The sequence below is a fragment of the Perognathus longimembris genome, chromosome 1, assembly GCF_023159225.1.
Source record: "Perognathus longimembris pacificus isolate PPM17 chromosome 1, ASM2315922v1, whole genome shotgun sequence".
Lineage (NCBI taxonomy): Eukaryota > Metazoa > Chordata > Mammalia > Rodentia > Heteromyidae > Perognathus > Perognathus longimembris.
Window position 1 is genome coordinate 10,738,906 of NC_063161.1, and position 13,308 is coordinate 10,752,213.

Here is a 13,308-nt window from a genome sequence, read left to right on the forward strand (position 1 = left end):
GCCTTCTCCACTTGAGGTCTATGAGGAGAGCCCGAGAGCCGACCTTCCTTCCCTTGGTATCTGTGACACTTGCCAGTGACACAGATCCTTACTTAGAGCTTCCTCACGAAAGCCGGAGGAACCCCATTTTGCATATGACGGCTCTGATAGAAATAGTATTTGGCGAGCCAAGGCTGAACTCGGCCAAGCATCCTCTGTGTGTTTTCCTTCCTGAGCATCTGGGGGAAGGAATGAGGTTCCGTTGCCCCAGAGGAAGCACGCAAACATGGATACAACATTCAAAGACATCAAAACTTAATAGTTGCACAGTTGAACCATGGGAAGTTGCTGATCCTTGGCCCTTTCTATCTACCACATCACCAGTACAGTGGAACCTTGGGAGGTAAGGCTGACCCCTGGGGAACATTTGGGAATTATTTTTTTTTCTCTGTTGTGGAATTGATGAGAGTAAGAATGTTACTAAACATCCTTTAATATACAGAACAGCTCCTCCAAAGGCTAACAGTGCCAAGGCTAGGAGACTGCTGTGATATGAGCCCCTATGAGGTAGGAACTACAGAGCCCATCTTACAGATGTGGAGTCAGAGCCATAGGCAGGCTGTGTGGCAGCAGTTGGTAAACAGAGGAGCAAAGTTTCCAAGGGGAGGTATCCAGAGTCCAGGCTTTTAGTCATCATCCCATATCTTACCCATCTTTCCTGTGGCACCGGAAGCTTAGGACCAAGAGGTTCCACTGTAGCAAATTTCTGTTTATGGCTCTGTGGCTATTTTATCTGCATGCGACAAGAGTCCCTGGCATGAATGCCACAGAGGCTGAATCCATTTGGTGGTTCCACGCCAGCGTGGTCCAATCCCATTACCCCTCCAGTTCTCAGAACAGCCACACAGGCCCTGGATGGCTGCTGGTCACTGGGCCTGTCCCAAGGGTTTACAGCAGGACAATACCCCTACTTTAGCCCTGCTTTAGTTCCTGGCATGCGTTATTAATTTGCTTATGGTAATTAATACAAAGCCAGACATCACCTCATTGGTGCCTCATGAATGCCTCCTGTTCAGTCTGATGGGCTGTTTTTATTCCCCTTAAGTGGTGACTGGCTGGTGGGGGTAGGTGGTCCTTGAGGACCTTTACTAGGAAGTCTGGGAGCCTCTGTCTCAGTTAAGGGGTGCGCTATGATAGTGGATACACGTGGTTTTCTGAGCCCTCTTCTCTCTGGTGCTTACCAAGAGAATGAGGAAATGAGGGAAGCCATGCTTTGCCAAGTGTTACCCACATCTGGAGCTCAGTTATGCTACAGGGGAACAGGGTTGTGTCAATGCTTTGTACCTGGGATGTTTCATTTATTTTGTGGTTACATTGATTTGAACTCAGGTCCTTGTGCTTACTAGGCAAGTATTCTGCCACTCGAGCCACATCTCCAGTCCTTTTGCACAAGATAATACCTTGTGCTAGCTTTCTCTGACCCCTTACCATTGGGAGGTACCACCACACCAAGCTGTCAGCAGACCTTTGGATATATTACAGGGATGGAGTCTGACTCCCAGAGCTGCATGGTAGAGGAAAATGTGGAAGGTGACACTATGATAAAGATAGATTTGGTTCATGTATGATGTATCTTCTTGTAATAATCAGCTGTTGACCTAATTACAGATCCTGAAAATATCATTATGTCTGAAATCATAAGAGAGCTAGAGAACTGCCTTTGAGAAATTGAGGAGGCTGGGAATAGGTTCATCATGTCCTAAAATCAGGGAATCACAGCTCCTATAAGAAAGGATGCTAAAGTCACTTAAGCCAAGCGATGCCACAGAGGAAAGTGGTAAATACAAATTCTAGAGAATGACAAGAGTTTGAATCTTAGTCACTTATTAGCTACTTGGAAAGTTATTGCGCACTCTTGGGGCCTTAGTTTCCTCATCTGTAAAATGGGACCAAGTATGTACTTCACACAGTGGTTTTGAAAATCAAATGACTTGGAATGGCACTTGGCATGAGACATCCGGTAAAAATTAGCTTAGTGTCGGACGTTAATGGCTCACACTTTTAATCCTAGCTACTAAGGAAGCTGAGATGTGAGGATCACAATTCTAAGCCAGCCCAAACAGACAAATCCAAGAGACTTAGCTATAATGAACCTGCAAAAAGCTAGGGGTTGGGATATTTCTCAGGTGATAGAATGCTATCCTTGAGCAAAAACATCCAGGGTGAGCATTAGGCCCTCAGTTCAAGCCTCAGTACTAGCATTTAGAAAAGAAAAATTATCTCAAAAACAGATGCACCAAAGTTCAGAAGAAGAGGAACAGAGAGATTGGTTCCCTCCTCCCTGAGTGTCCTTGCCCATCTATCTCATCTCTCAGTGGAAGACACAGTGTTAAACCAATTCAGAACCGCAGACAGAAGCAGCTGCACCCTTGGTAGTATCCATACCAAGGGCCAAGAAGTTCACTTCCCTTTGGTGGGGGGAAGGGACAGGTCGTGTATGAGATCTCCAAGTCTGGGGCCTCTTGTGTGCTTCTAATGAAATGCCTGGCCTTCACTCCACACGGATAGCACGAAGGGCCAACATGAATGTCAGATGTTTCCTTGCCTGTCTGCCAGAGGTCAGCACTGTGCCGGATGCTGGTTTACATCATGAACTTGTTTAAAGCCACGACTGATTCTGATTTACTGACTGAGCGGCTGAGGTTTGGCGACACAAGGTACCTCCTTGGGGGTGTCACGTGCACCGTGCTGCGCTCAGAGTGGCTGTCTCGCAGACACGGCCTGAGAAAACCAGTCAGTCCTTCAGAGAGTCAGATAGGAGGCTTGCACCATCCTGACTCTGGATGGAAAAGAGAATGGTTCCCTGAGGGCTGGGGTGGAAGAGGCTTCAGCTGGAGCCTCTAGGACACACCCCTGCTGTTGCTCCTTTGATTAGACAAACCAAAGAGCAAAGGGGACAAGGCATTCCACTTGCCCAGCAGCCGGTCCTGCTCACGGTCAGGACATGCAAAGCACATGACCAGCACGTGTCTCCTGGGATCCTCCAGGGACCAGTTAGGACATAATGTCCCCCACACATGCTGTCCCCTGCGGTCTGCCTGAGAGCATGTCTCTTCACAAACAACAGCTCTTGCTTGGCAAAGCAGACTGCTTTCCCAGGGTCCTGATAGGAGATAAGGCCTCCCGCCGTAGGACGGCAGCCAGTTCTGGAAACTTCCACCTTTCCATCTCAGCTCAGTCCCAGCTAATCTCCAAGGGTGGGTGCACAGTCGGTTCCTTTCAGCATCCTAGCAGCCTGGTCTCCTCTCCCACACCTCTGTGGGTCTCTGAATACCAAGGGCATGCCTAAACAAAGGAGGTGAGGTTGTGTGGTTGACAGACTGGAGGGTCTGTTGGCCAGGCTAGGGTCCCACATTCTCTGAATTCTCTCAGTCCTACTGAACGGGAGCCTTGCCTTTCCCCCTCTGATGACCTGGGGTAGACCAATCCACAAGAACAGGTACCCCAAGGGACCAGCGCCAGCCTCCCCCAGGGGGCACAATGAGAGCTACCAGCTAGATCACATACCAACAAACCAAAAGCTGACCTCTGGTTGCTCCCTGAGGGAGTTAGATGCAAAGGGGTGCGGGGTATCCCCCAAAACTGGGTGGGAAGGACTCACAGGCTCTACGGCCTACTGTTCTGTTAGCTCCTTGTCCCTCTGACTCTAAGGCCAAGGCTCTATAATTTTGTTCTGATTTGCTACTTTCTAGTCATGTGATCACAATCGTTCCAGAACCTTCCAAGGGCCTCAGTGGCCTCACCATTAAGAGGACTTGCATGTGTTTGACTCGTTGCTGTGAGGCTGATCTGTGCAAAGGCTTAGCAGACTGTCTGGCACATAGAAAATACTCAATAAGTATTACTTGCCTGGAGTTTTGTATTAATTGTGACAAGTGTTATCCTTCTATCCCCAGTTCTTAGCCCAGTGCTAAGCATAGAGAAAGTGGGAGGAGGAATGGGGTTAGATGGAGGGGGGGGGCGGGTATCTCAGCCTTGCCAGCAGGTGTGTCTCTGGATAGTAAGGTTCCAACCAGTTTTGTAGGCCAGAACATCAGGCTAGTAGAAGAGTCCGAGTTCATAGAAGATATTAGATATGATGAATGAGCAAAAGCAAGATGGCAGGGAGGTCTGAGGAGATATCTATATCTAAGATAGATAGATAGATAGATAGATAGATAGATAGATAGATAGATAGATAGATAGATAGATATAGAATAGATAGCATTGGGAAGGGACCCCCATGCCTCAAGTTGGGAACAGATCTGCCTTTAATTAAGTCCATGATTCTGAGCAGGTCATTTCCCCTTTGAGCCTCTCAGTGGGTGAAACGAAGAGTTTTACATCTAATGTCCAGCCTGCTGATACAATGAACCTAGACAACAGAGGAGGAATGGAGAAACGGAGCCTGCCAAACTGCAGCTGGTGTTGTCATGGGCTAAGGGAGGAACCTACAGTACCTGTCCTCTAAACAGCCCCAACCACTGCCATGACAGTGGCATGGGGTAACAAGACTCTGAAGACTCTGCCCGCAGGGAAGGGCCTCTGGTTCCCCCTGGCCTTTAGGCCTGGAGGTGGAGGGAAGCTAAGCTGGCTTCCTAGGAATTCCTGTGGCACAGCAGGCAGGCAGGCGGGTGGGAGGGGCTGGCTGTGTTTTCACAGCCTCTGCCTGGGTCGAATGCTCTAGCATTCTTTCCCCTGGGCCAGAGGTTGCAAAGTGGGGTGGGGGTGGGGGTGGGGTGGGGAGTTGTTATTGCTCTTGTTGGTCCTCTGCCTCCACCCACTCTCCTCTCCCCAGGGCTGTCTGAAGACCTAAGCTGGTCTCATGATCAAACTCAGGCAGCCAAGGGCAACTGGCCAGGGCTGACTCTGGACATTACATAACCAGAAGGCTGTGGATATTTCCAAACTTGAATCCAAAGCAACAGGTTCCACAAAATTAGTCCATCTAACCCACAGGCCTCACCTCAGGATGGCAATAAGGCAGGAGCCTGGAGGTTATACACACACACACACACACACACACACACACACACACACTAGTGCTAAAGCTTGTCTCCTCTGAGTTTTCAGGCATGTGGGAATCATTCTTGCTCTACACATTAGATAGACAATCAAGTCCCTTTGACTTGCTAGTCCTGCCTTGAGGAGTAGGGTGCAAACGCAAGCAGTAAGCAACCCAGCCGGCCATTCTCAGGAATCCAGCACTTGTTCCTCTGATGTGTCTGTACACGTGTCTCTTTTGGCCCAATCAGGCTTAGTTCTAAGGTGGAGACTGGCTTCCCCTGTATCTAGGGAAAGCCTGCATCCAGGGAAACACTTAGAAAGGTGAGGGCGGATGGGTTGTTAAGTGAACCCAGGTGAAGCCCCAGGCGAACATAAGTAGCTCATCCCAGCTGCCACCACCATTTCTGCCACATCGCAGATCCTGCAATCAGCTGAGTGGGAGGGGCTTAAGGGCATGAAGCCCAACCCACCAAGATGGAGCCTAGGAAGAGGCCTAGGTTAACAAGCAGCTACCTCACAGCAGAACTGGGACTAGGCAACAGGTTCTCTGGATTTCAAACCCAATGCTTTCTCTTAAGCCCTTTGCCCTCACTTGGGTTTAATGAATATGTTTAGAATACATTGCTTAAGTAGCTAGGGTGCACGAAGGCAGAGAGGTGGGGAAAAGCGGTGAACAGTAGGGGGATGAGGCTCAACACAGGTTTGGTGTGAAGATCTGAGAGCTGATCACCTACCACGCAGACTCAGCAACTATGCTGGGATTCTGTCAATACCAGAAATAAGAGCCACAGCCAGAGAAGATCAGTGACCTGGCCAAGGTTCTCAGGGTTACTTACTGGGTAGCAAGGCTCTCTACCCTCTGGTTCCAGAGTTCAGAACCACTCTTCCTGTGCTGGCTCTGGGTCAAGTAGTGGCTCTCTGGGGCTGGCTAGGATCTCACACCGAGAAAACATACACACACATCCCAGTTCCAATCACTGGGCTTCACTTGGCCACAACTCTTGGCAAAAATCCCAGGATTCTTCTTGGAGCCAAGGATGAGGACACTCACCTTCATCTGCTTGATGGTGTAGACCAGTGTGCCAAAGGGGCCTTCCTTCACCAGCTTCTTCCCCACCACCTTGGCCCGGATCACTGCAGAGAAAACAAGACAGAGATGGGGCTCTTAGGAGGCTTCAGAGGGCCTGGACCACATCAAGAGTGGTCTACCACCTCTCCAGGTGGGCCGACTGGCCGCAATGGTGCCCTTCCAAGCCCACCAGCCCACCTTCAGCCCTCGACACATGTAAATTCCCCTCACCCCGACTCATCCACAGGGTTATAATGTACCCCAGTTCTCTCAGTGCCCCCGCCAGTATTCTGATCAGCCCTCGATTACAAGAGATGGAACAGAACCAAAATCAGCAGGACATGGGAGAGCTTGGGAGCCAAGATGAGCAGTTCCAATCCCAGCCCCACTGTTCATGGCTCCTGTGACTCAAAGCAAAGAAGCAACCTCGTTGCTTGCCTCCTTTCCCTCTTCTATAAACCTTCAAGAGATGATGCATGTGAAACGTGACCTTGTCTTGAGTTTTCATTAAATAAATGTTACTCGAATCATCATCACCAAGAAAAGGAGTGGGCCCATAGGGAAGGATTTGTCTGACAACTTAGAGCATTAAATGTGCACCCCTACTATGTGCAATCATCATTTTGGTCATCTCTCAGATGCCTTACAGGGACAGCATTAGCAGCCACTTCCTGTAAGGAAACGGACAGCCAGCTGAAGGCACGTCTTTGTTCTATAAAGATGGGTTGACTCTGAGACTGTGAATTGATGTCTTCTTTTCCTATGCTTATGTAAAAGAAGAAACACCCCACAGCAGTCTTCAAGGACCTTTCATCGTAGCACATGGAGGGAGCTTGAAAATGGAAACCAGGATTTTTGCACAGTAACACTCGCTGGCTTAGTCAAAGGAAAGTTCCCCCACAATAAGAACTGGCCATGAGAGGCAGTTGTGGGATGGGGGTCCTGGGGGAAGGGAGGCTATAAGGACAGTGTCACCCTCAAAGCATCTCGAGACTCCTACACCAGCACCTTGACAGGAATGAAGAGGGTTGTGCGTTAGAAACTGGACACTGTTGGTTGTCATATCCTATTTTCAAATTGTACTTAACTCACACAGAGTAGCAAACATACCTTCATTCCAGTTCACTTTTTAAAAACCGATGTTTAACAAAAATGCTTGCTCAATGTACACACACACACACACACACACACACACACACACACACACATTATTCTGGTAGCTCCATTATCCTTCCTCATTGTTGCTGTCCTATACTGTTTACAAAATCTTTGACCCTTAGCACCTTAAAACAACAACCACAAAAGCTTTACTAAGAGCCAGTCACCCCCAGATCCTCATCCTCTCTGGATGATTCCCTGCACGAGCCTGGATCCCACCCTCCCAGTCAGACATGAAGTCAAGACTCCGATGAATCAATGCCTCCTCCAGCCCTGACTGGCCAGGGATGGCAAAACACAGGGTTCACTGGCAAAGACGGCCACTTGTGCTGAGGCAGCTCGAATTGGGGGGGGGGGGGGGGGGGCGGGGAGGGGAGTGGTTATTTCCAAGTCTGCTGTAAAAGGAAAAGAAAAGAAAACAAGCAAAGGAGAGGTTGGCAAGGTCCCAGGCCCACTCCCCTGGGTCTGCCTCTACCTCTGCACCTTCCTTTCCCATCGGAGTCCTCAGCAGCGAGCCAGCCCCCCAGAGGCTCACGGGAACCTCTCCGCCTACCCCACCAGCAGGTTGTACCGGCGGAGCTGTTGGGCAGGAAGCAGATCTGCCAGGACTTCACTATTGATTCCCCCTGAATTAATCTGACCCCATCTTCTGATTCTTTATGAACTCAGGAAGGAAACCGGGAAGTGAGGCTCTGCCCGAAGGGAAAGAGGCAAAAGGGGTTCCTTTAAATAGCAGCAATCTACCCTCTTTCTTTCCTGGCTGGAAAATGGCTTAACTTGATTTAGACATCACATGCCTTCAAGCCTCATAAAGCTGGGTGCTTCTGGAAGCTTCTACACATAATGGCAGCCAGTTCTTTTCTTGCTCTGAAATGGCCTGAGCTTGTAACCTTTTTATCTGATGGTTGTTTAGTGAGAACTGAGCAAGCTTCTATAATCGGGAAGCTACATTGTAGTTAGGGCTCTTGGTTCCTCAATCTCTCCGGTTTCCCTGGCCCAATTCCTCCATGTGGCTCACAGGTAGTAGACTCATTATGAGTGAACAGTAGCTTGAAAATCCTTGGTCCTGGAATCTGACTGCATGGGTTCAAATCCAAGCACTGGTGCTATGTGACCCTAGGGAAGTTACCAAACCTCTCTGAGCCTATTATTTGTCCATCCCGGACCTCGATGTACTAACACCTGGGCGTTCTTTCAGACTGAGACAAAAGGCAAACTCATCAGAAATGTTCTCATCTCACAAAATTACAGGAGGAGGCGGGGAAGCATGAAATAAAATGGTCAGAACAAGGAGGTGTTTTCAGACCCAAAGCAGCTTCTCCATCATGCTTACCACCCACATCCACAGCCCAAGAGATGCCTGGCAGGACCTGCCAAACACAACCGTGTTGGTGCCCCAGAAAGAGCCAGGCAGGACCAGGCCAGGATGAAGGCTCCACCAGCATTTTCCTTACAAAAACAGAACCTCACAAAAACTGAGCTAAAATTAAATAACATTCAGCCATCCCAAATAGATTCTCAGAGTCCTTCTGAGTGCAGTCATTCGCCAACACCAGATCTGCCTATTTGGCTTGGGAATTAATAAGTCTATATTTGCTTCGGTCTGTCCTCTGGAACTCTGGGAGTTTTGTGCTTTCTTGTTTGGCAGTAAGGGTCCCCTCGGGGCATTCACTGATTCAGGGGCTATTGGGGAATGGGGGAGGCCAGAAGAAGAGAGGTCATGGCCTCCAATAGCAACAGTAGACAACTTCCAAACCTGGGACTGGCAGCACATCCAGCCTCTCCCTCCACCTTCAAGTGGCAACTAGAAGCCAGCTTTCCAGAGGGCTGTTGGACACAGGATCTCTCTCTCTCTCTCTCTCTCTCTCTCTCTCTCTCTCTTTCTCTCTCTCTCTCTCTCCTATTCATGCTGCTGAGCAGCCCTCACTGCCCACCCAGCCACCAGCTAAGCCATCATGGGTGTGAGCTAGGTTGATGTCTAGAACATTGGGCTCCGTGTTGGTGGGGATGACTGCAGGGAGCTGAAGTCCCAATTCCTGCTTCCACTTCCAATGCAGCAGTCTAGCAGGAAGATGAGGAATAAGCAGTTCATGGCTATAAGACAGATTGCCAAGGGACACAGCAATGTCAGAGACTAGGAGGAGGAGGCCCAGCCTGAATCTCTCATCCCTTTGTCGTCTCTTCTTTCTTAGGATGAGAAGCTGGGCTTCTGAGGGGGTAATGGGGATCAAAAGGAACAAGGGAGACATTAATTCAAGAATAAATAGCATTTGAACTTAAAAAGTATCTGAGAAGAAAGTAATGAAGAAAGCTATGGCTCTAGCTTGGCGATAGAACACTTGCCCAGAATGCCCCCAGACCTCTGGATTTGCTACCCAGAACCACAGAAAAGAAAAAAGAAAGGGAAATGTGTGTGTGTGTGTGTGTGTGTGTGTGTGTGTGTGTGTGTGTGATTAGCACATGGATCTCTCAAGACTTGGGGATCCAAGTATAAAAGTGTATTTCTATGAAACTATTTCCTTCCTTTAAATATTTTTTGAGGGGTAGTTTTCTAAGAGCTTGCAAAATACAAAACAAGCAATACAACTCTTCCCAATGTATAACTTTACGTGGTCTTTTCCCACCTCTATTCCCACCGCCATTCCCTACCAGCGAGAACCACAGCAACACAAGTTTAAAATAAACCAAATCTGATGGCGACCAGCTTTCTGGTGTGTCTCGAGGAACTGTACATCTGCTGTTCATCAGCGTATTCCATGAGGGGACAAAACACCCTGGAGCTGGCCCCTGCCTCTCTCCCCCTCCTCCCATCTCCCATCTAGCCATCATCAATCAAATCCAGACCTAATGGTCCAACTCTCCTACTGGCAGGCTAGAGGCCTGAGCCACCAGGTTGCCAGTCTTCCTGGTGTGGGGAACCAGGATCCCTTAGCTGAGTTAATGCAGATCAACCTCAGATGCCAGTTTTGCCCATCTTAGCATCCCATCAAGAGCAGCTCATACCCACCCTTCACATGGGAACCAAGCTCTCGCCTTAAAACCAAGTGGCTCCAAGCTGGGCAGGACTCTGCATTATTTCGCTTGTCCAATGAAGGCAGAGGAAGGCCGTCTTGCTCCTTCAGCTATCCACCCGTTGATGACCCTTCGCTGCTTGCCTTTCTCTGCATTGTGACTGCAAGTTCGGAGAAGTAAGGAAACTAGAATATGCTAGTAACAACACCCAGCACTCCCAGTGCTGAGCCCCATGTGCTGTTATCCTACTCTCTTCCCGTAGTGATGCTGTACATTAGTGTTCCTGCTGTCTGCTGTTGTGGGACCAGGTACCCTGGGGGAAGAAGCCTTTAAATCTTCACACAAGACTTACAATCTTTACATAAGTTTTGCAGATTCTATGCCCCCCAACACCCGTCTGTCAGCCCTGTGGAAACCAGAGGGGAATGTACCGAGGAGATGGGGTACAGATAGGACCCCATCATTTCCCCACACCCCTTAACCATTCCTACTGTGAGCACATCTCTCATTCTCTCTCTCTTTCTCATTAGTAACAAGAATCACCATCACCATATAACAGTGAGTCACTTGTTTAGAATAATGTGCCCCCCCCAACCCAGCACAGCTTTCACAGAAGAAAAAAAAAGAATCCCTCAGAACCCATAAAACCACCCCTAATGGTTCCTCCCCACAAGGGGAGCCCAGGCAAGACACTGCTTGATTGATTTCATGAAATAATGCATGCCTACCTATGCGCTTGGGAACCTGGAGGCTCCCAGGAGAGCCGCTGTGATGGGCTCCTTGTGGGCAAGTGCAGGCTCATCGAGAGAAAGAGCCGGAGGACCCCAACCACACCGGAGGCCTGCCCTGACTCTTTCTCTGTTTATTACTCCCCTCCGCCCCCCACTCTCCTCCACCCCCCCACTCCTCCCCCACACCCCAAGCCCTATTAAAAAGACACAGATTGGGCTGGGGATATAGCCTAGTGGCAAGAGTGCCTGCCTCGGATACCCGAGGCCCTAGGTTCGATTCCCCAGCACCACATATACAGAAAACGGCCAGAAGTGGCGCTATGGCTCAAGTGGCAGAGTGCTAGCCTTGAGCGGGAAGAAGCCAGGGACAGTGCTTAGGCCCTGAGTCCAAGGCCCAGGACTGGCCACAAAAAAAAAATAAATAAATAAAAATAAAAAGACACAGAAGCTGGAGAAGTGTGGCCTAGAGATTGGGCCATGACCCAGAGTCCCTACCCCTACCTGGTGTAACCTCACACCCTCCCCTTCCCCACCCACACCTCTCTGGTCAGTTACCATGATGACCTTCATGAGGTTGGATCCGATCAGTGGTGACTTCTCAGTTTTCTCTTTATCTGTGTCCAGGTTGTGGTTTGGGAACCAATCTGTACAAATCCCACAGTCTTATAGCCTCTAACCTAGAATTCCTACACACTTTTTAGTCACCTATCCATGGGTCTATATTTGGTGTGTGTTTATACCTGCCAGTCTAATAAGACATCCCAGAGACAATCCATCTAACACCTAGTACCTGATAATAGCCTTGCCCACATCTTGGTTTCCCAGGCCCATCTTCATCTCAGGAAATGGCGTTTTGCCCTATTCCTCTATTCCACCACTCAAAATCTACCCCAGGGCCTTTCCATTGCAGTTTCCATTTAGTCTAGACACTCTTCATTTGCATAAAGTTTCTCTCTCTCCCTCCTACCTCTTGGTCCCCTGACAAGGGGACCTTTTCTAACCTGTGAGCTGGGACATCTCTCCCCCTACCCTAAAACCCTCTACCACTTGTCCTCCTCACTCTGCAGGCTCCAACTGACTTACTGCAATGTTCACCTGCCTGTTGATTGACTCTTTCTCTCCACTGGGGCTGTAAGCCTCCAGAGAGAGGTTCTTTCATTTCACAGCTGCTCTGCTCAGAGCGACCAGAAGAGTCAATCTGGCCCATAACAGGCATCGAATATATTTCTGCTAAATGCATCCAGTTAAATGTGATTTCGTGGAGGAAGTACCATGCACAGCACGGATGATTTAAAAATAGATAAATAATGCTCTTGTGTAAGCTTCAGCAACCAGCCAAGTCTTTCTGAAGCCTCATTTGATCAAAAGGGGATAAGGGCGATTCTCGGTAGGCAGGCTGGGATAAACATCTATCTACCCATCATTTATTGGGGACTGTGCTTGACTCATTGATCCTGTGAGCAACGGGTTACAATGACATGAGAGCTTGGCAAGCCAGGGCTGGGAGCCACAGTCCAGAACTAGCATGGCACAAGAGGGCAGAGGATGCTTTTGGAGAAGGGCTTCAAGAACACTCCCCCTCTGGATCTGGACCCAGTCTGCAGAAAAGACTAGGCTGACTGCCTCTGAACCCAAAGGAAGCAGAGGAGGAGGCAGGGAAGAGGATGAGGAACTGGCTGAGAATGAGGCGGACTCCCACAGCCTGGCTCCCAGGGAAGCCAGGGCCAGCTTCCCGCCTTTCCGGGAAGACATTCCTCCCACCTCCCCATCCCCCACAAATAGGCTCTTCCTGCATCTTACCCTGGTCCCCAAGGCTCTTCTCTCTTGTCAGTTTCAAAGGCTCTTTTTGTTGATGTCAAAGCCAAGGCCAGATGTAAAAATGTGCTCCCAATCAAGATAAGAAGTCTCTAGTTCAAAGCCAGTCCTGACTAACTCTTTCCGTTAAGTAAAAAATATTAATCTTGGTTTTATTTAAGCAGGTTTTCTTGGCAAGAAAGGAATGCCTGCTGCTAAAAATAAATCGAGATACACACACACACACACACACACTCACTCACACACACTCACTCCAAGAAAATCTGGAAAGCTGTAAATCATTTCAACCCAAGTTTCCATCCCAGGGAACACCGTTAAAACCTCCTTGTCCTGAGCCGCCAGTGTGCTCAGTGCCAACCATGTGTTCTGGGGGGCCCCAGGCACGTCTATCCTGAGGATGCCTCATCTTGGACCTCTGGAAAGGGGGAAGAGGAGCAGGCAGGGGCTCCTGGCCCTCGTTATCTTGTATACAGTGTTCATTTCTGCTAGAGCAGTGCG

General features: G+C 49.2%; 2 protein-coding genes across 2 annotated transcripts in view; one reads left to right on the forward strand and one right to left on the reverse strand.

Moving 5' to 3' along the window:
* The window catches only part of Syn3 (synapsin III), a 370,475-nt gene that overhangs the window by 129,125 nt on the left and 228,042 nt on the right, over positions 1-13,308 (forward strand). The gene's annotated exons all lie outside the window — the stretch shown is intronic.
* Timp3 (TIMP metallopeptidase inhibitor 3) overlaps positions 1-13,308 on the reverse strand; it is a 52,124-nt gene that overhangs the window by 5,411 nt on the left and 33,405 nt on the right. Inside the window, exon 2 of the mRNA XM_048356386.1 lies at positions 6,077-6,159. Within this exon, the coding sequence (XP_048212343.1) occupies positions 6,077-6,159 (83 nt within the window). The remainder of the gene's footprint in view (positions 1-6,076; positions 6,160-13,308) is intronic.